The sequence below is a fragment of the Oryctolagus cuniculus genome, chromosome 13 (assembly GCF_051225735.1).
Source record: "Oryctolagus cuniculus isolate XC-2025 breed Fujian yellow rabbit chromosome 13, ASM5122573v1, whole genome shotgun sequence".
Lineage (NCBI taxonomy): Eukaryota > Metazoa > Chordata > Mammalia > Lagomorpha > Leporidae > Oryctolagus > Oryctolagus cuniculus.
In genome coordinates this window covers 44,117,757-44,144,689 of record NC_142879.1, presented here as the reverse complement: position 1 = coordinate 44,144,689, position 26,933 = coordinate 44,117,757, and the positions used below count along the sequence as shown (strand labels likewise).

Genomic DNA, 26,933 nt, shown 5'->3' with positions numbered 1-26,933 from the left:
TTTAAATTGTTTTCTCAGAGAATATACAGAATACTTAAGTGAAAAGACAGTTTCTAGAGCGTAGGGACTAGTATTAGACATCTTGTCTCTGTGACACTGTCCAAATCACCATATTTCCAACAGTTGGAAAATTTTAATTGTCTTGAATTGAACCATTTGGGTTGTTTTTGAAAGTTAACAGTAAAAATGATAAAACAAAATTAAATTCTATATGTAATTGTCAAATTATTTTCTTCTTATAAAAGTCATACAATATTACTAAAAAGTCATCAAAATGCCTAAGAATACCAAAAAATAGATAACTTCTCCACCAGAGATAACAGATATTATGCTACTTTTTGGTTTCTCTATTCCTTCAGCATAACTTGGGTTGTAATTTTTCAGTGCTTCATTTATTATTCACTATATTGTGCCAGTTTTGTTAGATTTGGTTCTGTTTTGTCATTTCAAAAGTTGACCTTTCTTGGGCAGATTTTGGTACCATGGTCCATGATGCTTGGGACACCCACATCCCATGCTGGAATGCCTGGGTTTGATTCCCAGTGCTACCCATGATTCTAGTTTCCTGCTAATAAGCACCCTGGGATGTAGCAGATGATGGTTCAAGTACTTGGTTCCTTGCTATCCACATGGGAGAATTGGACAGAACTCACAGGTTCCTGACTTCAGCCTGGCCCCACTCTGGCTTTTGTGGGCATTTGGGGAGTGAACCAGTATATAAGAGATTGCTCTTTGTCTCTGTTTTCTCAAATAAGCAAAATGAAACTTAGAGACAAAAACAAAAATAAAACACCAAAAATTTGATATTTAAAGAGAGAGAGAGAGAGAGAAGAAAAATCCATTCCAAGAAGAAAGATGAAAGGGGGAGTCCGGGACCTGAAGGTGTCATCCAAATCCCCTCTGAGTCCTGGCCTACCCATGGGGTTTTGTTAAATGAAACCAACCAACCGGCCTTATCTGCACTGAGATTGTTTTATCAAGTTCTATTGATCTGAACCAAATGAAACATCAATAACACTTAAGACACCATCATGTCTGGTCATCTTTTTTGATTTCTGGAAGAGCCATTTTCAGAGAAAGAAAGGTTGATAGCAATGGAAGGAGGGAACTAAGGCCTGCTAGACACTTAATTTACAGGCTGTCTCTGAACCTCTCTGGGTTGATCCTGTGTAAACAGGCATAGCAGTTACAACAAATTGACACACATTTAGCCATTCAAAGCAACGCACATGGATTATCTCACAATTTCTGTGCAGGAGCCCAGACATAGTTGAGCTGGATCCTCTGCCCCAGTGTGCTGCAGGGCTCAGCCAGGGCTGGATTTCTTTTGAAGACTGAACTGGGGAAGGATCCTCTTTGTAGCTCCTATGACTGTGGGGATTTGATGGAATCTAATCACAGAGGGATTTCCCCTCTTTTACTGGCTAGACATGAGTCACAGGACCCACTCACACTCAGGGGAGGGGATACACGGGGCTATGAATACCAGGAGGGGGGACCATTGTGGACCACATGTCGAAGGTGGGAGGGTAGGAAACTGAGTCAATGACAATATCCCCCAAAGCTGTGTTTGTAATCCATATCTTCTACTGGGGAGTTAGAGAAGATGAACTCTTTTTTTCAACATTTTCTTCATCTCCTAGTCACTCTCCAACCTTACTTATTGTAAAGTCCTCCTGAAGTAACTACAAGTAATACTAATCAATGGATATATTTAAAGTTTCATATTTATTCAGAATTTTGAGTGCCAGGGCAAAATTTTCCTTTTATTTTCCTTTTTTTAAATTTAGCTCTCTTATGTTGATCATAAAATTAAGAACACTTTCTAATTTGAAATTAAAAGATATTAAAGTATATAACAATCAACTTTACATTTTTATCCCATAAACCCAAAACATTACTGTTTCTAGAATATTCAATATTTTATTCTGCTTTTATTTTAAAAATTATTTACTTATTTATTTGAAAGTCAGAGTTACAGAGAGAGGGAAAGACAGAAAGAGAAATCTTTCATCCTTTGGTTCACTTCCTACATGGCTTCAATGGCCAGAGCTGCACCAAGCCAAAGCTTGGCCAGGAGCTTCAACCAGGTCTCCCATGTGCAAACAGAGGTCCAGCACTTGGACCATCCTCCAGTGCTTTCCCAGGCCATTATCAAGGTGCTGGATGGAAGTGGAGCAGCTGGAACACAAACCAGCACCCGTATGGTATACTGGCATTGCAAGCTGTGACTTTTCCAGCTATGCCACAACGCCACCCCTTTGTTCTGCTTTTAAGATGAAGATTTCGGTATCAATTGTTGGGTGTATCAAAATCATTTGACTGTGTTGAAATATTTGTCTTTTGAAAAGCCCGTAAAGTACTGGCAAATTTTTTAAATGTTGAAATCAAATATTGACAAGAAAGAAAAGTTCAACGTTATCTATGTTGATTAAACTAATTACATTGATAAGTATCCTACCAAATAATTATTCAAGACATAGTATTCACTGAATTTGACTAAAACAGAAAAGAGCACTCCGATATTTGCACAATTATTAGGCACAATGTAAAAGTTATTTTTAAGCATTTCCATGCAGTGTTATATAGGTCACAGCAATGCAAAATAGATTCACCGCAAAAACGTTGTGCATCAGTAAAGTGTTAATAGTAGCTGTCCACTGGTGTTAGGAATATAGGTGATGTTTCCTCCTATTTTCTATAAGAAACATATTCATATAGTTTTGTACCACCAGGGAAAAAGTAATCATTTTTAATAGGAGAGGACTAGACTAAATCAATGACTTTTCTTTAAATTATTTGTTTTAGCACCAAAGCTCTTCTTTAAAAAAACAATTCTTAACTCCCTGTTAGTGCACGTGAGAAAGCAGCAGCAGGTGTATCTTGCACCCACATGGGAGACTTTGACAGAGTTCCAGTTTCCTGGCTTTGGCCTGGCCCAGTCCAAGCCATTTTGGCCATCTGGGGAGTGAACCCGCGAATAGATCTATCTCCCTCTCACTTTCAGATAAATAAGTAAATCTTTTAAAACATACTTAGAACTCTATAAACCCGAGAAAAATAATAATTGTGCTTGAAACATTTTTTATTGTTTGTGGAACTTCAGAAGAGCTGAGACTTCTTTGGGATGCAAGTTTACACCCACCAGGTTTGATGTTTTCCCAAGTTCCTTAGAGCAGGCGACGGTGAGAGCAGGAAGTCAGGGAGACTTGGGGCAGAGGACGTTGGTTCCAGGTGAAACTTTATGTTAAGGGACAGTAGAGTCAGTTCCTCATTTGTAAAATGGGATCAGCGTCTACCCTTATGAAATCCTGTTGTCAGGCACATCTAGGATCTCAGCGAACAGAACTATATCACACTGCAATTACTACCCACTCTCTGTTCTAGGAAGCACTCCTTTCTATTCCCTCCATCAGGCTTCTCCAAGCCTCTTCTCTCTGCTTCTGACACCCTGAGCTTATCCAGATGCTGCTATCCATGTTATCAGCTCAGGCTCAAATGACACTTTATCCCCAAAGCCCCAAATCTACAGGTTTTGTTTCAAGATCCAGCTCAAATACGGCCTCCTTTTAAAGGCTTTCCATGCATCCCCTGCAGTGGAAGAATCCTTGTCTTTATCTGCAACATGAGAGTATTTCAAAAAGTTCATGGAAATGCATATTATGGAAAAATTCTGCATGGATCTCAAGTTTTTTTTATACCAAAACAAACATGAATTCCACTTTCCATTAACTTTTTAAAGTGCAAATATAGTCAGAAGATGTTTATGAGTAAACAATTCCTACTGTAAGGGGAAGGGTAGGAACTAGCAATGGATGATGCCAATATAGTGAAGATACAGAAGTCTGAAAGAACCCTTCAGGCTTGGGACTGGGCAAAAGCACCACAATATGGAAGTGGACTTAAGTCCACCCAGCAATTTCCCCTACAGGGTTTTAAATTTTAAATCATTGAAGAAATGACACTAACTTTCCATTCAGTTTATTGGTTAAACTCATCTGACCCATATTGAGTCAAACTATTACATTTTCAAGCAGCTAAATCTATCAGTTATAACCACCCAAGTACAGTGGAAAGAAAGAGGAGCAATGTTGTGTCTGAGAAACAGGGCTGTTCACTATTCTGTTACAGCAACTTCAGCCTAACTTGGAGGCTCCAAAAAGGCTTGTGGAGAAGGGGAGTGGGAATTCCATCCAAAGATGGAGCCAAAGTCCCTGGTCCAACACTAGAGGAGGCCTCTAATCAGTGCACCAGGGTAATTTCTAGGAGTTTCTCATCTGAGTTCCTGTGGTCTGCTTTCGTTCATTGCCTCTGCTCTTTCCATTCTGCTTGTGGAGCTCAGAATCTTTCCTGAGGCTGGAAATCCCCATCGGTTTCAGGCACCCCCTGGGGTCTCGTCACCCCAGGCCACAACTTAAGTGCTGGGGTAGGCTCTGGTCCTCTCTTAGTGCAATAGTTATGTGGATGGCGTCTCCCTGATTCCCCTCTTTTCTCAAAGATGCTTCCTTTTCTCCCCTCATCCGTGAAGATCCCTGGAATCATCTCATTGATGAAAACTGTCCCTTATCAAAGACAGAAGGAGCCTTTGATATCAGCCAGTTCTGCCTTCTCTGTGCAAAAACCCCTAAGACAAAGGAGTGTGAAGAGCACTCTCGCTAAGTGTTCGGAATAGGGAAGGAAATACAGCAGTTTTTTTTTTTTTTTAAATAAAATTAATTCCAGAATGGCAAACGTAAATGTTAAAAAGTACAAGTTACTCTTGATGTTTTAAAAGAAATGCTGAAGATCATCAGGCTTAGATCATTTCCCTTCCTCTGCCTTTATGTTTCATTCAGGCCTTCAATGCATTGGATGATGCCCAGTTACACTAGCAAGAAAAACATGGTATAGTCATTGGACCAATTCTAATATTAATCTCATCCGGAGGCAACCTTGCAAAAACACACCTAGAAATAATGTCTAACCAGTGATCTGGACACCCTGTGATCCAGTTAAGTTGACACATAAAAGTAATGTTGTATTAAAATTCAGCTTTCTATTTTATTAGAACTCTGGGAACTCAGCATTCCTTGAGGGCTACATAGCATTGCCTATTTAAACATCTATGGGTCCTAGAGCCTAAAAAGGTATAACAAGATGAAGACTAATCTAGAAGAATGCAGAATGTGCAGTATGCTTTGAAAACACAGACGGAATGTCTTCAGGTAGAACTAAACATAAACTAGTTCTCATCAACCAGTTCCTAAGATGATTGTGTTTTCATTTCTGAAATGAATTTGAAGAGCATCAAGACTCTAGAAATCTACATTGAATGTCTCTGTGTTCACTTATATACAGTGGTTCATAAAACTAAACTTTGATCCCGAATCTGTTCTTGGTGGTTAGGAATGAGTCACAAGAAGTTCATAATAAACCAGACCGGGAATCAAGAGAGAGATTTCAAGCATATGTCAGTTTACATCCCTGGCTCTCTCATTCATAAGACTGTGACCTTTGTTTGCATAGGCCTTGAGAGTCTCAATATGTTCAATCTCTAAAATGTGGGTGGTGATTTACTTATCTCATAGGAGAATTAAATAGGATTGACTATATGAAGTATAGCACCTGACACATAAAATACCAAGTAACTGTTTTCATCATGATCAAAGGCAGGATTTTTTTTGATTCATTTCTTCTTTGAGTTGGACAAACTCCCTCAGATTTCAGGCTTATCTGTCCAATCCTGAACTCCACCCTCCAGCTGTGCTATGACAATATGTCTTTTCAGGTTATGAATATAGGACAAGACTTCTGACTAGGATGGTACAGGTTTATCTCAAAGTTCCTCTATTAATTCATCAAATAAAGAGGATAGAGAAGTTATAACAGAAGCAAAGAAAAAAATCTTAAAAGTCAAAGATGAATGAGTAGATATAGCTTGGCCTGTCAAACTAGAAATCTGATTGCATGTATAAAAGGAGACTAAAGACAAACAAAACTTGTGTCACATTACAACAAGGAAGCTCAAGAATGGAGATACCTGAACCTGTGCAGAACCAGGCTTGGATTGAGGCTGAAATGGGGATTTGTTCGAAGCAGCAAGTGCTGATAAATGTGAATAAACGGCTTGAGGGGTCAGGTAGCATTGACAATGATGGCCACATTCAGCAGTGTAAATTCTCCTATCATAACCAATTTCAGGCTACCAGCAGAGAATATTGAACGTTTCATTGGGAAGAGCCCAGTATGCGCCAAGTCTAGCACATCACTAGCTCAAAGTCATAGCGAGAAGAGGTCAGATTCCTCTGCCAACCCCTACCACTAAGTAACTACATTCTCTTACTCTGCAAAGAATGCTCAAAGTTTATTCCACAGAAAGGATGAGATAGAGGAACTCCGGACTTGGTGACCATAAAGTGGTTGAGTGTATAGGGGAGAGTGTTGGGAGAAGGCTGAGAAGAAAGGTGTAAGCGGAATAATATACACCAAATGTTAATGCCTAGGGAAACAGGAGAAGATATTCATTTATGAAATAGTTACATAGTAATATAGAAAAAATATTCTTCAAGCAAAGAGCTCTTGAGTACTAGGAATGTGATAGCAGCAGTAAGATTTCGATAGCAGGGTTAAGGAAACTATTCTAGGGGTGGATGTTATGGTGCAGTAGGTTAAGCCCACTTGGGATACCTCCATCCCATATTGGAGTGCCTGGGATTGAGTCCCACCTTCACTTTCTATCCAGCTTCCTGCTAATGCACATTGTGGGAGACAGCAGATGTTGACTTAAGTACTTGGGTTTTGGCTGCCCACAAGGAGACTCAGAATTTCTGCCTCCTGACTTTGGCCTGGACCAACCAGGGCTGTTGTGAGTATATTTCTCTTCTTTCTCTTTCTCCTTTTCAAATAAATTAATATGAATAAATTTTTAAATTTATTTATCTGAGAGGTAGAGTTACAGAAATGTCTTCCATCTGCTGATTCACTCCCCAAATGGCTTGCAACAGCTGGAACTGGGCTGAGCTAATGCCAGGAGCTCCTTCTGGGTCTCTCATGCGGGTGCAGGGGCCCAAGCACTTGGGCCATCTTCCACTGCTTTCCCAGGCCGTTAGCAGAGAGCTGAATTGGAAGAGGGGCAACTGGAACATGAACTGGAGCCCATATGAGATGCTAGTGCCGCAGACGGAGGCCTTGCCTACTATGCCACAGCACCAGCCCCTGCCGAAACTTATTTTAAAAAAAAACTGAAAAAAATGAAGCATTCTGGCTGGGGGATGAAGCAGATAAGGAAGGGGTGGAATATAAAAGAAAAGGCTGAAATTAGAGGCTCAACATTCAAACAGACATTTCAGAAAGAGCAGAGAAAATGGAAGATGGGAACTTATAAATACTTTCTACAATTTATTGACATCAGTTTCTAGGTTGAGAGTGGCTACTTATTCCTGTAGTATAAATTATTGATCAAGAAAGGATGCAAATATTACCCAGAGAGAAAATCTACAGCATATATAAAAAATGCAGAATTGGAATAGCATCAGATTTCTTGATAGCTACTCTAGAAACAGTGATTGTAGAATAGTATCTTCATCAGAGTCGGCGAACTCAAAAGGCCGCCATAGCCTTGGCAACTCATGACAAGAGCCTAGGGAGATTACTGACACCATAAACAAGAGTACCAATTTGTTAGTCAACAACAGGAGTCACTGTGCACTTACTCCTCATGTAGGATCTCTGTCCTTAGTGTGCTGCACATTGTGATTTAATGCTGTAACTAGTACTCAAAGAGTATTTTTCACTGTGTGGGTGCAAACTGTTGAAATCTTTACTTAATATATACTAAATTGATCTTCTCTATATAAAGATAATTGAAAATGAATCTTGATGTGAGTGGAAGGGGAGAGGGAGCAGGAGAGGGGAGGGTTGCAGGTAGGAGGGAAGTTATGGGGGTGGGGGAGCCATTGTAATCCATAAGCTCTACTTGGAAATTTATATTCATTAAATAAAAGTTAAAAAAAAGAATAGTACCTTCAAAATATATACAGACTCTGAGGCAATGGTGACGGCTCAGTGACTGAGTTTCTGCCATGGCCCTTGTGAAATATCTAGATTGAGTTTCTGCTCCTGGCTTTGGTCTGGCTCTGCCCCAGCTGTTGTGGGCATTAGGAGAGTGAACCAGTAGATGGTAGCTCTCTGTCTCTGCCTTTCAAAGGAAAAAATAAATACAAAATTATTAGGGTATGAAGGAAGACAGAGGATTCCAAAATAAATATCTTAGAAACAAAAAGAGTGCAATAGATGGCCCTATGTGTTTGAATTAAATGCATTCATTGTTGAGTACAAGGTTAAAATTAGTGATATCTTTTAAAATAAAGCAAGTGAAAAAAAATTATTTTAAATGGAAAGCAAAACTGAAAGTGATATTAAAAAAAGTGCCACCAAGGTTTACTATATGGTACATAGTAATAATAATGTAGATAATATGGAATCATGATTAAACCAAAAAAAAAAGTAACGATATTGAGAGTATAGAGGTGAATAAAATCTTGAATATGGTGGTTTTAAGAAATCTAGGTAAAGCCCGGCGCCGTGGCTCACTAGGCTAATCCTCCGCTTTGCATTGCTGGCACATTGGGTTCTAGTCCTGGTCGGGGTGCCGGATTCTGTCCCGGTTGCCCCTCTTCCAGGCCAGCTCTCTGCTGTGGCCCAGGAGGGCAGTGGAGGGTAGACCAAGTGCTTGGGCCCTGCACCCACATGGGAGACCAGGAGAGGCACCTGGCTCCTGGCTTCGAATCAGCGCGGTGCGCCGGCCGCAGCACACCAGCTGCAGCGGCCATTGAGGGATGAACCAACTGGAAAGGACAAGACTTTCTCTCTGACTCTCTCTCACTGTCCACTCTGCCAGTCAAAAAAAAAAAGCATTCTAGGTAAAATGTTTCTGGTTATACCAATATATCCTTGAGAAGTGCTTGTGTACTTTCCTTCAAAGAAGGAATATTGTTTCCATGGAAATTTAGAACCACCTAAATGACCATCAACTGGATACTAGTTTAGATAATTTATGGACTATTTCATCATTTGACAACTATACAGCCAATAAACCAATAAAGTCATTTTACATGTACTGATAAAAAACATTCTCTAAAAAGACTCTTAAGTGGAAAACAATAAGGCACATATTCCCACACTGATATAAAAGGGAAATGGAAAAAGGTAGCTCATTTATCTCTTTCCATAGGAGTATGTATGTGTACATGCATACATATTTATATGTTAAGAGTTTCAGATATAGTCTTCCAATGTTATGCATATACAAGTGTAAGGAGGCTTCAAAAACTTTGTAAGGAAAAATAAAGATAATCTGAGTTTTCCATGAGTTTTTGAAGGCCCTTTGTTTATACTTTATGAGTTGGTATTGGGGGGGTATGTCTGTGAATAAAACACAGATACCATCATTTTGAATCTTTCAACATATGTATACATTCTCTACTCTCTGATGATAAAGAAGATATAACAAATACTAGTACAGTAAGATACCTGATTTGTTGCTGTTGAGGTGATATTAGGAAAGAAACTTGAAGCCTTGGGTATCACACTCTCCTGTCATGGCCAACTCCCCCAGGGCCAGTTTTATGCTGGGGAGAGATAAGAGGATGCTATGGGAAGACCAACAGACCTTGCCTATCACCACCATGGATATTCCTTTTTCTCCTGGCACTTTTGAGTTGGGCTGGCCTTTGGCTTGGTTTTCACCAGGACTCTGTCTCCTCTCCAGCTCCATATCATCCTGGCCTAGTCCACCAACAATGAGTTGGTACTTTCTTGCCCTCAAAGGAAATTCAGACAGAACAAAGTCCTGTTTCCCTTACTCTCCTGTTTTTCTTTCATTCAAAGCCAGCTTAATTACTTAACAGCCAGAATGCCTAGGCTCAAACTCTACTTGGTAGCTATGAGATGAGTTTGGTGACTTTTTCATCTTTTAAAATAGAGAAGGGGAGGGGAGGAGAGACGAGGGGAGGTTCTCCCATCCAGTGATTCACCACCCAAATGTCCAAAATGTCTGGGCCTGGACCAGGATGATACTAAGAGCTGGGAACTCAATCCAAGTAAGCCACATAGGTGGCAGAAACTCAACTACTTGAGTCATCACTGCTGCCTACCAATAGCAGGAAGCTGGATTCAAGAGCCAACGTTGGGTATTGAACCCAAGGTACTCTGATATGGGATACAGCTAAATGCTTGCCCCAGTTTCTAATCTTTCTCTCAGTTTCCTTGAATATAAAGTGAGAGTAATAAAAACTTCCTTTCATAAAGATGTTGTGAGAAGTTAAATAAATTAAGTAGTAATTGTGACTTGTGCATGGTACATAGGCGTGCTCAGTGAGGAATTATTTACAGAGTATAATGTTGAGGTATTTGAGTATCGAACTGTGCTACTATGTGCCAGCTGCTGGTGCTAACTGGTGAATGCCCAGAATGACTTTGTAGTTTGGTAAACAAACAGATCGCAGCAGGATAAGGTATATTCAGCATGTGCTGTGAGAGTTTCTAATCCAGTACTGGGGCCATGGGGGACGACAAAGGCAAATTGGCTTGAATACTGCAGAACCATGCAGATACCTAAGTGAAATCCAATGAAGTAGAAAGGTGCCCTTGAACAAAATGGTACCACTGGGCACAAATTGTCATCTAGCCGCACCTTTTCTGGTGACACAAAAATTCAAAGCAAACCATGCAAGAGGTGTCCATTTTTTTTTTTCACTCATTAGCAAGTAGAGGTCTTCAAACAGCCATGTGGTCTACAAGCTTGGGTTGTGTAGGACAAGTTCTTTGACAGGGAAGTAAAGAAAAATCAAGACAGTGAGAGCAACCATACCTCTTGGCACAGAAAGTAAAATCCTGAACTCACACTGGGGCTCAGATTTCTGGAAGCTTTGTGGTGGCATACTCTAAACTATCTCCTGAGTACAAGAACCTTCCTTTACATAAGCTTAAAGTAAGCCTTTTCCCTTTTTCCATTAAATATTCCTCACTCATTGAGGTAGAGACTTGAGAAAAGTTTTCTCTGTTTAGTTCTTTAATTCTAGACTCTTCACAAACATCACAACATCAAAGAATGTTTTGTTCTACCAAACTGTCACTCTACATTTATGTCTCAAAATTACTTTTTACATACTTGTCTTCTGGGCTATCCAGAGAACAGAACTAATATAAGATTATATTAGGACATAAATATGGAGATATATATATATGGTGATTATAATAGGAGAATGTATATATGAGAAATTGACTCACAAAATTGTGAAGGCTGAGAAGCCCCAAGATCTGCTGTCTGAAAGCTAAAGATTCAAGAAAGCAGGTGGTGGAATTCACTTCAAGTCCAAGGACCCAAGAACTCAGAGAGCCAATCATGTAAATTCTAGTCTGAGGGCAGTAGTAGACCATATACCAGCTCAAGCAGGACTTATGATTCACAAGGCAGAAAGCAAAAAGAAGCAAATGCTTCCTTCTTCCACCATTTGTTCTTTTCAGGTTATCCATGGATCCATGCCCACCCACACTGGGGAGGGCAACCTACTTTACTGAGTCCACCTGTTCAAATGCTAATATCACCCAGAAACATCCTGATAGACCCACCCTGAAACAACACTTAATCTGAACTCCCCATGGCCCAATCAAATCAACACATAGAAACAGCCATCACAGATCCCAAGGGGAGTAAAGGCAGGCATAGTACTGACCTTATCAGGACTAGATAGGGGAGGACAAAATTTTTGAGATTTCTGAGGGTCAATAAGAGATATTCAAAGAGACCTAAAAATGTAGAGTTTAACAAATTATTTTCTGCCTAGCTCATGAATTTGGATGTGGAAAGCCCAGCCAGGGTTTTCCTCAAGGCAAGATGGTCTCCTCACTGCTGCCCCAGCAATACAATTTAGCTCCAGTTCTCTCTTGCCAAGATCAGATTCCAAAAGAGGTTGAGTTGTAGTCAGCCAACAGAAACATAGTAGACTAATCGGTATACGGAATCAGGACACAGACTTGGGTTAAAAATCCAGCTCTACCACATACTAGCTGCTTGAACTTGGCAGAACATAAAGACCCAGTTTCCTACCTGTCAGACAACATCTATCTCATAAAGTATTATAAAAATGAGATGAGAAACAAGGTACAGTATTGGGCACAGTCTCACCGATCATGGATGTATTTTAAATCAATCAAGCAGACCCTACTTCTGGATCTACCAGCAAGCACTCATGCTCTCCCCTCCCAGACTGATGTCCTGTGAAGATGGGACCAAAGAGGAAGGTCAGGAGCGTGGTCCACCCCAATCCCTTCTACATGTTGTTATCCTTTGGCCATCTCAGTCCTAATAAACCAAGTAGCACAGAACTGCACGGAGCAGAGCAGCACTGAGAAGTGGAATCTATCCTCCTAGCATTTCTCTGGGCTTAGAGTGATAGACAACTTCAGACAAGAGTGTCTGCAGGTGTCTTTCCCAGAGAGAGAATGTGACAACAGGAGAGGACTTGTAATCATTCACAAGTTTTAATTTTCAATGTCAGGAATTTAAATAAAAAGAACGAGGCAGGACAGTGATGAAGTCCAATATCCATTCCCCGAATCCTCCACACAGTGGAGATCTATTGAAACAATCCAATAGCACCCACCACTGCCCAGCTCAGAAAGTTTAGAAATAAAAATGTAAATGGAAGGATGCAACCATCTCACATTCATTAGCATGATTACTATAAAAGGGTGGTGTTTTTTTTTTAAGCAGAAAATAAATGTTGGCAAGGATGTGGAGAAACTGAACCCATGTATACTGTTGATAAGAACATAAAGTGAGGGCTGGCATTGTGGTACAGTGTGTTAAGCTGCCACTTGCAATGCTGGAATCCCGTATCAGAGCATCAGTTCAAGTCCCAGCTGTTCTGCTTCTGATCTAGCTCCTTGCTAATGTGTTGGAAAGGAAGCAGAAAACGGCTCATGTATGGGGGCTCCTACCACCTTGTGGGAAACCAGGATGGAGTTTCTGGCACCTGCCTTCACATTGGCCCACCCCTAGTTATTACAGATATTTGGTGGGATGAACCAGTACATGGAAGATCAATCTCCCTCTGTCTCTCCTTCTGTCACTCTTTCTTTCAAATCAAATTTTTAAAAATGGAAAACAGTATGGCAATTCCCCCCAAAAATCAAAATTACCACATGTTCCAATAATCCTACTTGTAACTATACGCAAAAGTTTGAAAGCCAGGTCTCCAAGAGACTTTTTTTTTTTTTGACAATCATCTTCACAATATCTAAAACATGAAAGAGACCCAAAGTCTATTAACACCTGAACAGATAAACAAAATGTGGTATATGCACACAATGGAATGTTTTTCAGCTTTGAAAAGGAAATAAATTCTGACATTTGCTACAAATAAATAAAACTTGAGGCATTGTACTAAGTGAAATAAGCCAGGCATAATTATATGAGCCACTGACTTGAAGTATCTGGAGCAGCCAACTCGGAGATAGTAAGAAGGATGCCGGTAGCCAAAGGCTAGGGCAGAGGAGGAATAGGGCCGTGTGGTGTACTGAGCATAGAGTTTAAGATTTGCAAGATGAGAGCTCTGGAAATTGGCCGCACAACAATGTGAATGTAATTAATACTGAGCTGCATACTTAAAAATGGCTAAGAGTAAACAAATTTTATGTTGTATATATACTGTACCACTATCAAAATCCAAGTGAATGGATACATGGATTCAAAGCAACTTGGCTGGGTAAAGGTGAAGGTAGCTGCTAACTTTTGTTGCTTCCGGCTGGTGTTTATCTAACACGGTGTCTGCCCAGCAAGGCCAATTCTCTCTTCCCAATCATAAATGTCTCAATGTAGATAAAGATGACAGAAAATTAAATGAGCATTTCTCAACCACAGGGTGTCTTTGGAAGAGCCTGTGTACTTAAAAAAAAAAAAATCTCCAAAGATTTGATTTAATTAACTTCATGTTTGGCCTGGGCTTTGACATTTTTGTAAGCCCTACGGCTCCCAGCCCCTATGGTTCCACAAAACCTTTCTTCCAGCTGGGTTTCGGGTTCTGCTTCCTCTTGCCATCCCAGGGAAGCCAAATTCCACTGACTGGCCACTCAGCTCTCATTCTTATACTTCTCTTAGCCCTCCCCTCTACTCAGCTCACCTACGGCTAACAGGAGCAGCTGAGCAGGTGCTGGATGGTTCAGACTCATTTATAACTTCCGCATAACCTGCCTTCTCCTTCACCAAAAGGTCTTGAAATTTCTTCTGCCAAGGTCACGCAGGACACGTGCAAATCCAGTGAACGGCTTTCAACCCCCCTCTTACTGATATGGAGAGCATTTGCCACACGTCTGCTCTCTCAGCCTCCTTCTTGAAGTCTGCTCTTCGCTTAGCTTTCAGAATGCTCTGGTAGAATCCTCCATCTTAGACTCATTCTTCCAAGTTTCCTCTTGGAAGTACCTCTCAGTGGTAATGTTAGTGCTTCCATGGTTTCTGTCTGAAGCCCTCTTTTTATTATTCTAAGTTCTTCCATTGATTCAGTGAAATAAACAAACATTATAGAGCACCATTATGTGTCACATGAGAAACCCAATGATGAACCAAATCAGACATGGCTCCTGCCTTCATGGAACTCACATTATATTGAGGGGGAAAGAGAAAACAAAATATTCAACAACTCGATGAACGTTATGATGGAAACAAGCTAGGGACTTAATCGAAGACTTATGGGATAGGAGACTGCCTTAGCAGGAATGACCTGAGGCATCAAAATAGTCGAGGTATTGAAAAGTGGGGAGAAACACACACCAAGGGAGGGATCAGCATGTGCAAAGGCCTGGGATAAGAGACTTCAACTAGTTTGAGATGCTTAGGGAGGACCAGTGAGGCTAAAGCATAGGCAGTAAGCATGCAGCAGGCCAGTAGCAGATCACATAGTTACTGTCGGTCATGCTAAGAAGCTTGGGTATTCTTTCAAATAAAACCAGAAGAGACTGAGAGGCATTGAATTGAGGAGTAACATACAACTCCCAGATGAGGATGACCACCCTTGCTGCCCTATGAATAACTGGGGAGTAACAGAAGTAGAAACAGGGAGAGCAGCTATCAGGCTATTGTGTTTCTAGAAAGAAATAATGGTGGCTGGACTGGCAAGTGGTCATAGAAAGAATGAGTATGGGCTAATCCAACAGTTACTTGGGGAGTAGAATTGAACAGGCTTAGTGACAGGGAGGATGAAGGAAAGAGATGAACAAGAATGGCTCCAAGTTTCCTAGACCAAGTGGTAGGATAGATTACATCACTATTCACTAGAGCAGGGACCACCAGAGTGGTCACTGCATGGGGAAAAGGCTGTGTCTTGTTTTCTTAAATTCAGGATGTATGTGGAACATTCAAGTAGAGCAGTCAAATAGGCACAATCCAAGTTCCAAGCGGAAGTTAAGGCTAAAGTTATCAATCTGAAATTCATGGCATAAAAGCACATTAATTCATTCACATACTTATTTTTCTAGGATCATATTTTTCTTTTAATTAAATGATTTTTTAAAAAAACAAAACCTATTACTCATACACATCACAGAAGTTCTAATTGCAAAGGATTGCAAACATTGCATTATATCAAAGGGGAGAAAGATGTCAAAATCTACAAGAATTCCCTCTTTGGATATAACAGGTTGAAAAATGACCCAATAAATCAAGTCCATAATAAGCTTGAAATCATCTGTCACCTACATTGATGGATTTACTGCCTCTTTCTTGTCAACATTATGACATTTCTTTTTAATTTTAAAAAGAAGAAATTCTTTAGTAATGACATTTTCATAAGTCTATTAAACACCTGCTGTTTTCTTAAATTGTATCAAAATAACTTTTAGCTTATAGATAGACCAAAACCAGAGATGTCCACAACACGTTTCCATGGATTGCTTAATAGTAACCCTTTGTGTAAATGTCTTTCCAAGGGCTCCCTCATAGCTTATCTAGATATAGTCTATAAAGTGCTTTTCTGGCAGTAGTCCTACCTACATCTCTTAGAAGTCAATTAATAGGGCCACCAGGGGTAAAAACTATTTGCCAAAGACCATTCAGAAGCTTTGTGGTAAGTATTGTCAATAGACCTGCACTGTTTTGGGTTTGTTTCTGGCATCTTCATCTCTATAAGCTCTTCCAAAACAGTACTTAATGTGGCTTCAACTGACAGTTGTTCTGTACATACTAATCTGTGTAGGAGCCAGCATTGTGGTGCAGGTTAAACTGTCACTTATGGCATTGATATTCTTCATTGGAATCCTGATTCTAATCCCAGTTCCTCCATTTCCAATCCAGCTTCCTGCAGCAGAAATGGCCCCAGTATTTGGGTTCCCAGCACTCACCTGGAAGACCTGCATGGAGTTCCTGGCTCCTGGTTTCAGCCTTGCCCAGCCCTGGCTGTTGTGCTCATTTGGGGATGAAAGTGCTTCTCTCTTTCTCTCTCCCCCCTTCCATTACTCTGCTATTCCAAATAAATAAATAAATCTTTAAAGAAAAATCTGTGTAATATCTCAACCACCTTTTGAAAGTTGTAAGGTTTAGTGGTACCCTTGGGATATTGAGCCAGACCTCAATTCTATATCAGGGTAGGTAGTATATGCTAATATTGACTCAACTCTTCATGTCTTGGCACTAATCACTGATGTCTTGGACATGACTACATGGAGGTGATGGTGTTGATCATCACCTGTGGTTGTGACTGTGGTTCCAAATCTCAACCAAACAAATGTATTGATTTCTGTGTTTCTACAGTAACACCTGCTAGAATCTTTAAGGTGATTATCTCTGCACATGTGTCAGACACTTGGGGAGCTGTGACGTTACAGTTAGTGTGCTCATTAGAAGAGTGTATATGTATAGCTGACCACTTTCCCTTGGCTATGGCTCAGCAACAGCTTTTGATCTCATAGCTCATGGTATTGTCAGTATTCAGTTCTTTACAACTTGACTCTTTATCAGCAGATGCGATGGAAATTGAAATTCCATTAGTTAAAGAGAACAAAGTTGGAGATGAAAAATGTGCAACTTAGGGATGTGGTTGACTGCCCGGTTTTTGTAATTGCAGTCCTTGATACACCACTCTCTTTTGTCATTTTGTACCTAAGTACCTTTCGTAGATGGGTAATGAGAATTGGGAAGAAGCGACTGTGGTGCCTTCCACCAGAACACACTCTCATGGTCCCTGGGCTTTGTATCAGACTTCTAGCCTATGTGAGATTTGCTGGCAGGCTGTCCTCTTGGCTAAATCGTCCCACGTCTTAAGAAGGAGCAAAGATTTTGTAAGCGGCTCTTTGATATCCTGAGGCTTGGCACTGTGGAATACACTTGGTTGAAGACAGTCCAAGAGAACACAGCGGCTTGGATCCTCTGAGGATGAACCTCAGGAAAGGTTACCTGATACCACCAGCTCCTCTCTGCCCACTTGGATACCCCAGAGATTTTGCCATCTATCAGGGAAGAATGCTGGCTTTTGAACACAAATAGGAAGAAGCAAAACAAGGACATCAGCTATATCCACCTTGAGGGGAAGCTAAGAGGAAGACGGTGGATCAGAAGTACCAGCTGGCCAGGACCCCTCAGATGCTGTGCCAAGTCTTTGCTGCTTGGCAGTGATGTTTGAGTCAGCTGCTCAGGCTATGGTCCCAGCCGGGTCTGCTTCTTTCATATCCCGTGTGTTCGGCCTGAGTATCCACACCGGGAAAGATGTGGATAAAAATTAGGTTCCAGTCCCTGCTTTGTGATACTGACGGCAAGGAGGCTGGAGACCAGTGTCAGGTGTAAGCAGCTAGGCTGTAACCACATGGGAGGAGGAACTGTGATGCCGGGGTCCCAACAATATGGAGACAGACTCTTCTGACAAAACACTTCTTACATAATCCATCTCTAGTTACAGCCTACTGACACAAGCAACGAGGGCCCAGGGACAGGACTGGCAAGGCCAGATAAAATCAGAACTTAAGACTCAAGATTAGTAACACTTTAAAAAGCATGAAGACTGTAGAAGTCTAATCCATTCTTTTCTCAAAGAGCCAAACCTTGCCAAATAAACAAACCATCACACTCAGAGAAGTAGATTTCTGTCAATCACACACACACCACCCTTTTTGCTGTTGGAAACTTCAAGTCCCCCTACTCTGCTCCCACCATTGCAAAATCCAGGACCTCTGAGTTTTGGAATTAACCCCAAAGGTGGCATCTGGCGACCAGCAGAACACATTCAAGGCTGTATGGAAGCCCATTTGATTTTACACTGCTCTGCCTCGCATCCAGTACTTAATCAGTTTCCCTCTTACTGTTAGAGCCACATGTGACTCCTTGTTCAGAGAACCAAGGAAGAATAAGAGACAGATCTCCTTCAAAATAGTTGACTTGTTGCAAAGCCACTGATGTGTTTTCTTCTGATCTCTGACTTTAAGAGAATAAAACCCTCTCAAATAAATAAATCTTTAAAAACAAACAAACAAACAAAAAACCTGGATCATTGAGTTAGAAGGGTCACAAGCATCAGAGCACTTTGACTTACCCCCTTCTGGGAGAGGGGCAAACCCTAGCCCAGGGAGACTGGCGTTTTATAAGACAGGATCTCTGTGGTGACCAACGACGAAACAGCTCTTTTTTTTTTTTTGACAGGCAGAGTGGACAGTGAGAGAGACAGAGACAGAGACAAAGGTCTTCCTTTGCTGTTGGTTCACACCACGCTGATCCAAAGCCAGGAGCCAGGTGCTTCTCCTGGTCTCCCATGTGGGTGCAGGGCCCAAGCACTTGGGCCATCCTCCACTGCACTCCCAGGCCACAGCAGAGAGCTGGCCTGGAAGAGGAGAAACCGGGACAGAATCTGGTGCCCCAACTGGGACTAGAACCTGGTGTGCCGGTGCCACAGGCGGAGGATTAGCCTATTGAGCCGCGGCGCCGGCCGGCCGAGAAACGGCTCTGTGGAGATCTGGGGTTCCACCCAGGACTATGTACCAGCTGGCCCATCCCTTCTTGGGATGCATATTCCAAGACTGGATGAGAGCTAAAGCTTCACTTGCGCACACTCATTAATGGTGCTTGTGAGGGGATGTGGGAGCAGAATAGCATGGGGAGAGTGAATGGGAGCTCAGCAGAAAAGCACTAAAGTAGATTTGAGCTTCTATGTCCTGGTAATTAACGGGAAAGCCTGGAGAGGCTGCAGTTCTAGTAAACTCTGATGCCCTTGGCTGCCTTACCTTGTATATGATTTTAAACGTCTAAGAGCTTTCGGGAAATACTCATCCATGGAAGAAAATCCCGAAACATAGTGTCTGAGTCACAGTCTAAAGGCTGTGCACCTCTGAGTCTCCTGGGATGTCTACTGAAATGCAGATTCCAGGACTCCTCTGACCCAGGTCTACCTAATGGGAATCATAAGCCTGGACCCAGAGTTTCGCTCAAGTTCTTTGCATGGCTTTTGTGCCCAGCAAGACTTCAGAACCCTTAAAACCCTGAAAAAGGGACATGCCCGGCAAGTTTTGAACTTTCTTGCCCTTACAGAAAAAAATTAAATCAACATAGGATTAAAAAAAAAAAAAAAAACAGTGTGGTAGCTTTGCAGGGTTCTTTAAAAGTCTGAGGGAGCTGTGCGCGCACAGCTGTAACCGGATCCAACAGGAGAAAGCTGTGATAGGGAAGGTTTCCCATCCTGCGGAGCTCGCTGAACAAGACCAAGAAGCGTTGCCAAAACCGAACCCTGGAGAGCCGCCATGAATAGCATTAATATATTAAAGACCCACAGCACAGGCCTGCTCTCCAGCCAATTCGGGCAGCCTTTCTAATGTCAGTGTCACTCTCCTTTAAAGGAGCTGCCTCTCGGCGAGCCCTTCCAAATGAGAACGGTATTTACAGAACACTGAAGACACATGAACACCAAAGTATGTCTTCTTGCTACATTCAACAGTTGGGGTCAAATTTCCCGTTGAAGCCATCGCCTGATACATTTTTATGATCACATCCATTGAAGTTTGGCCAAAAACAATGTTTTAAGGAAATTTTCTTAGTTGGTATTTGGGCACAACACAGATTCCCTCCCAACAGCCAAAAGCATGAAGAGGCAAATTCTAACGTGATGATTTTTGGACAGAGCCTCTTTTGGTAAGATAGGCAACCATTTGACCTCAGGAAATTCATCAACAGCTCACTGACAACTGTGAGAGAGAGTCCTGCATTCGCGTTCTCAAGAATGTGACCCCACGGACAGCCTTGGGCAACAACAGACACCTTCAGGTTGGTACCATTTGCCATGCCTTCACCTCTTAGTGTGTGCTGCTCTAACAGAATACGGCAGTTGGGCACTTTATACAGAACAGCAGTGCGTTTCTCACAGTTCTGAAGGCTGGGAAGTCCAAGGTCAAGGTACTGGGGTCTTTTGAGGTCCCGCCTGCCATGGCCTCAAATGAGAAATGCTGGCTGCTCCTTCCTGGCCCACACTAGAAGCCGAGGTCGAGAGAGAGGAAAGCCAGGGGAAGCCTCTTTTATAAGGGCTTTAATCACATTCTTGAGGGAGGAGCCCTCTTGAGCTAAGGGCCTCTCAAAAGCCCCACCTGTCGGCACTCTCACCCTGACTACTAAGTTGCAAACACCTGAGGTATGGGGCGGGGTGCACATTCAAACGCCAGCTCCTCATTACCCAACAGAACAGCTGCAGGTTTTCTTGTTCTGCTCCTTTTTGTTAATGAAGGCGATGCCTCAGTTCCAACTCCCAGATTCTGGTTTCACGGATCTGGGGTGACACCCAGGTGCCAACACCGAGCGCCAGGCTTTAGAACACTCAGTCTCCTAAGACATCAGCAGAGAACACATGCTCCCTCAGCGAGGTGATTTAATTCTTAGTAACACGAGCCATTTTCCAAATTAAGATAGGATTTTCTACCCCAGTTCTGTTACAGAGAAAAGCCAATTGTTGCATGCCTCCCACGCTGATGTGACATCTGTCTGTGGGGGGAGCTGAGCCCAGTTCCTCATGGGTCCACTAGAGTAATTTTTACGGCCCTCAATTTGAATGTCTAAAGGAGAAACGTTTCTGGCCTCTTTCAAATGAGGCCACATCGCACATGCAGCTTTGATTATGGAGGCAGACATGTTGTCTCCTGGGTTGAGTCACAGGGGCAGAGCCTGACACCACATCCGGGTGCTCAGAATGCAGATTGCATGGAGAGGCCCACACAGAAGAATGCCTTCTGTCATCCTTTCAATGTCTCATCCTGAAGCTCCGGTCCCGCCCACCTCTCCATGTTCGTCACATTTGTGCTTCTTATGAGTCAGCTGTTTTCCATTTCAAGGGTTTTCTCTGCCCAGTGTCCATTCTTGCTTCTCCCAAGATACTTCCTGCTTGTATTTAAGATTCTGCTCAGGTCTCCACCCAAGCGGCACCTCTCTCAGAAACTGTCCCTGCCATTCAGCCTGGTTTTAGAGGTGCTAAGGAGACTTAGTTCAGCTTACTAACACTAGGTCCCTTTCATGGTGCCAGCAGGGGCTCTATCAGTCTTTCATACGGTCAGGCTTTCATTTTTTGAAAAAGATTTATTTTGAAAGAGAGAGGAGAGAACTAAAAGAAAGAGGGAGAGACACAGAGAGATGGATCTTCCATCCGCTGGTTCACTCCAGTCCTTTGGGCCATCTTCCACTGCTTTTCCCAGGCCATGAGCAAGGAGCTGTATTGGAAGTGGAGCAGCTGGGACATGAACTGATGCTCATATGGGATGCCAGCACCCCAAGTGGTAGCTTTACCTACTATGCCACAACGTCAGCCCCTACATTTTCACTGTTGTGGGAGACTTTTTTTTTTTTTTTTTGGTGTTTTTGTTCTTATAGAGAGCCCTGGAGAGTGTAACCTTCACGCTCCTACAAAACCTGGCTCTGCACCTGCTGACATCTTTCATTGTTCCACTGATACCTTTAGCATATTTTACCAAAGAATCCACCACTGATGCAGTAATTTGTGTCTGGGCAACCATGAGACTGCACACTTCTTGTGGGCTAGCACCGCTTCTTACCTATATTTGAATCTACAGGGGCTAGCTCAATACCTGACACATAGATACTCAAGAATTAATTGATGATAGACTAGGTAGTCACAAACAGATGCATGAGTGAATACTGAAAATGGATAACTCAAGGTTGCCAGTCAAAGGCATCACCTTTATTTTCAGACTTCAAGTTACAAGCTAGTCACACGGTTAGAGTTCAACTGGGGAAAAATACCCTTAAGAATCTCCCAGCTACTGCATTCTGATGAAAATCCAAAGCAAGCGCGATACCAGTGAGAAAAACAAACTTAAACCCTTCATCCAGAGAGAGAATTCAAATCAACTACAACAACCAAAACAAATGAGTAAAACAAACCCCAAAACTTCTCTTCTCCACTCAACACCTGTCCCGCCAAAATAGCCTTGATATTTGAAGATTGTGTTTTGATAGGTATGTGGATACTTGTGGATTATATGTTTGAGAAGCTGATGTGAGAAATGCAATCCTGTCCTGCCGGGCAGACAGAGTGTTCAAATGAGAAGACATTGCAGTCTGAGATATATGTTGTTCAGAGTCTAAACTGTTTTCTGTGAAAATGTAGTTCTAAACTATAATGAAACAGACTTGTATAAAGAATTTATAAACTATGCTCACTCAAATTCCTAATTCTCCCCTGTATTTTCACAGGAAACACACACACACGGAGAGGGATTTTCTTGGCATAGTTCATCATTGTATAGTCTACACAGCCTGCTCTAATGCTGCAGCCATGGTTTCCACTGGAGTTTTTTGAGTGGAAAATGCTTTCTTCTCACCAAGAAAATGAAAAGCGGTTTGTTTTGCATCATTTGAGGTGCAGAAGGCAGTCGTTCATACTCAGCACCCTTTCCCACAAGTGCCTGCTTCACATTTTCTGTTTCTTTCTCCCTGTCACTGGTCTTAATTTGCATGAAAACTCCCTACTCAGTAATGACCCTGCTTAACTTTTTTTCAGTTAGGTACTTTCTTGAAAATCTAGCTGATTTCTCCCCCCCCCCACCACCAAATGTCACAAATGCAAACAAATATTTTGTATGCAGTTTGCAGTTTTTAAGATCTTTACAGACCTCTTAGTGCCATCTGCAGTGTCCTGCCCAAAGAACTCCTGTGTGTAGTCAATCAACCTCTTGCAGGAGTAAAAGGAGGAGATGCTGGTACAGTGCCTTTGTGGAAATGTGAAATCTACAAAATACTTGCACTTAAAGTGTTATCTAATTTTAACAAAATATTTATTCTATTTGAAAGACAGAGTGACAGAGAAGAAGGAGAGGGAGAAGAGAGAGAATCTTCCATCTGCTGGTTCTCTATCCAATGGCCACAATGGCTGGGGCTGGGCCAAGTCAAAGCCAAGTAGCTGGAACTCCATCCTAGTCTCCTACATGAGTGTCAGGGGCCCAGGTACTTGGGCCATCTTCTGCTGCTTTTCCAGGTGCATCAGCAGGGAGCTGGATCGGAAGTGGGGCAGCCAGGACTTGAGCTGGCACTCTAGGATGCTCCATATCACCGGCCGTGGCTTAACCCCCTGAACCACGACACCGTTCATCAATGGAGTAATGAGTTCAGAGAGACAAAAGCAGGGATAGTAAAGCAAAGTTTATTAAAAGACGTTTCAAGTTAGGAACGAACCAGCCAAGAGAGTACATGGCCTAAGGTAAAAATATTAAGCCAAAAATACTTCAAAGGGAGTTAAAGAGAGAAAAAGATATTGAGAACTCACTCTAATTCCCAGTAACAGTTCTTTTGAATGTTGAATCTGAGTTGAGTCAATGTTAAAGAAGATGATCTAGGAAAATTGCAAAAGTCATTATGGCAAAAAAAAAAAAAAAAAAAAAAAAAAAGAATCCATTTTGCATAGTGTTTTAGCAACACAACCTTTTCCAAAAAGATGAAGAGTTTAAAGAATTCCTCTACTAATAATATTGTTTAAGACTAAAGTTAAGTGTAAATGGATAAATAAATCTAATTTAAAAGCAAACTTACAGTTATCAAGATCACCAAAATGCAAATCTTTAAAAATAGAACTTTTCTTTAATGTTTATTTCACATTATCTAAGTACATCCAGTTATGCAAATTTACATTTTTATTTCACATCTTTGTGTTCCTGATATACATATAACAGGACAAAGAACATATTTGCAATGCTCAGCTGGTAAAACCTTGCATGGGAAGAAGATTCTCAGCTGCCTTAGTCTTCTAAATAATTGGAGTAGAAGTCAAGAGTGGTAAAGAGAAAATCGAATAAATTTTTATGCCATGAGAAGTCATTCATGCTTGATTTAAAATGGTCTTCTAATTTTTAATCACAACTCAATAGGTAACATATCTTTGGGAACTTAAACTATTTCAGAAGGTTTAGTTGATTGTTTCTGGAACTCTAATGATCTGCATGAACTTGACACTCAGCTACACAGCAATGACGCTTAAATGTTGGCATTGTAGTGATGATGTGCACTCACCTAAGATATTTTTAAAGGGTAATCACTTTTTAAATTTATTATCCCTTTTTAAATTTAAATTTATCACCTCTTTTTTTTGCACTTGTGAAAATATCTTGACAGGCTAGAAAATGAGCAATTATTTCTTCAATTATGCAAAGAAAAAGAACAGACTAGTACAATACAGTACTCACTTTAAAAGAAACAATTGCACTGAATTAAAGAATTAAAATTTTAGTTACAATATTATGAAATTCAAAGATATTAAAATCACATTATGCCACTAGATGACTGCATGTTCATTCTGTTCGATGTTGCCCATGAGATCTTTGGTGTCACTAGTTCCCGGGCTTGACCGGCTGTTAAAGTAAAGAGTGTTTTCAAAGGTGCCCTCTTGAGGTATGTGCACGCGTCTTTTCTTATAAAAGAAATAGGCAGCAAAGCCAGCACCAGTCAGAATCAGAAGGGTCACGATAATCACCACTCCTGCCATGCTGGAAGACTTTTTGGAAGGGGCATCCTTTCTTGAGTCAGCTAGAAACAAATAAAATCATTAGTGAAAAAGTAGAAGGAGAAAGGGATGCAACTTAGTGCTACGGAGAACAATACAATTTTCTTGTTGGAAAAACTAGAATGTATAAATATTCTTTCAAGTGAGATTTGTCAAGAAGTGTAGGACGTGAAAACAGAGTCCGTGTGACATAGAGGATTATGTGAAATGATGATTATTCAGTTGCTTTGTACTAGGTAATCAATGCTTCCAAAATACATATACTGTGTTTCAGAATAATTTAAGACTGATTACACATACATTATATAAGAAGATAAATAGAATAGTCAAAATAATGATGATTAAAGTTCGAAACAAATGAAAAAATTTAGGGAAAAAAGGAAATAAGAATAGTGTAAATTTGAGCTAATGACTATCATTAATAAACAAACAGCACCCAGAATTTAGTAAGGGAATGACAGGCAAGTCATACATCTCACTTTGAGGCTTTTCTTAGCAGTCAAAATAAATGTTACCTAATTCAAGTTATCTATAAGAATTAAAACAGAAAATTTACTTTAAAAAAAAAGACCCACAAAGATTCTTGAACTTCTTTTGATAAAGACGCTATAGGGCCGGTGCCGAATCCTCCGCCTGCGGCACCGGCACACCGGGTTCTAGTCCCGATTAGGGGCGCCGGATTCTGTCCCGGTTGCCCCTCTTCCAGTCCAGCTCTCTGCTGTGGCCCGGGAGTGCAATGGAGGATGGCCCAAGTGCTTGGGCCCTGCACCCGCATGGGAGACCAGGAGGAGGCACCTGGCTCCTGGCTTCTGATCAGCGCAGTGCGCCGGCCGCAGCGCACCAGCCGTAGCAGCCACTTTGGGGGGTGAACCAACGGAAAAAGGAAGACTTTCTCTCTCTCTCTCTCTCTCTCTCTCACTGTCTAACTCTGCCTGTCAAAAAGGCACTATAAGGCCTGTTACTCAAAAATATCATCCAAGATACACTGGTGGCACAACAAAGGCCAGAGCAGCCCAAACAATTCTGCTGAAATTGCCAGGGGGTAGGAGGGGAATATTGTGGCTTTCAAAACAAATTGTGTTGATGCATCACTCACACTAAACTGAACATTTCATAATGGCCTTACCTTTTGTTGTAACCTCCGTCTGAGTAGGTTCAGCATCAACAACTGTTTGTTTTTTAAAAAAAAGAAAGTAATTAAATATTAGTAAGATTGCATCTGAATAGTAAATATTATTTGTTTTACAGTTATGCAAAATCTTTTATTTTGGTTCATGGTGATATGATGTAATATGTATCACATTTGGGCTAGTGACTGCTTTACCCTCTTGCTCCTTGAACAACACACACACACACACACATTCCTTATTATCTATTGACCTACGTGTTATCCAACTAGCCATCTATCTATCTAGTGTCCACCTATGTTACAGCAGCACCCTACAACTGCATGGTGACTCTGAATGCATTAGAAGATCTGAAAACGAGATCCTTCATGTTGCATTTGACCCATTGACCTTCACCCCCTAAGACTGACCCAATCTGTGAATAGGTATTCTAGTCTAGGGGTTTTAAAATTGGCCCATTGAAGCCTAAGATGTTTCAAGGTATTCAAATGAAAAGTAGCATAAGACTCCAATATTGTACCAAATGTGCAGTAGCAGAATAGATTTTAAAAACATTAAAGACCTGTGCAATTAATTTATTTAAATCTATTATCTAATTAATAATTTCATCTCTTGGGAAGGGTATTCTCTGAGGCGGAATGATACCCAAATATCTTCAAAGGTGACAGTGGTATATCTTGAGCATTGAACATTGTTATTTTCCCCACTCTGTCTCCTTTCATGGTTTCCATTCCTATCAGCAGGAGACTGAACGGGTCTTACATGACTTATTCCATCATCAATTCTGAGTCTTCACCAGAGCCCT

The 26,933-nt window shown here is 41.3% G+C and overlaps 2 protein-coding genes across 3 annotated transcripts in view; both read right to left on the bottom strand.

Moving 5' to 3' along the window:
- SLC39A12 (solute carrier family 39 member 12) overlaps positions 1-20,537 on the bottom strand; it is a 100,573-nt gene extending 80,036 nt beyond the window's left edge. Inside the window, exon 1 of one of the 2 annotated variants that reach the window (XM_002717411.6) lies at positions 20,299-20,537. The gene's annotated coding sequence lies outside the window, so the exon portion shown is untranslated. The remainder of the gene's footprint in view (positions 1-20,298) is intronic. The other variant, XM_089311503.1, reaches the window with a different exon arrangement.
- A 3,525-nt stretch (positions 20,538-24,062) lies between these two features.
- MRC1 (mannose receptor C-type 1) overlaps positions 24,063-26,933 on the bottom strand; it is a 110,814-nt gene continuing 107,943 nt past the window's right edge. The window contains exons 29-30 of the mRNA XM_002717356.6: positions 26,128-26,169; positions 24,063-25,024 (exon numbers count right to left, since the gene is read on the bottom strand). Of these exons, the coding sequence (XP_002717402.1) occupies positions 24,774-25,024; positions 26,128-26,169 (293 nt within the window). The 3' untranslated portion in view covers positions 24,063-24,773. The remainder of the gene's footprint in view (positions 25,025-26,127; positions 26,170-26,933) is intronic.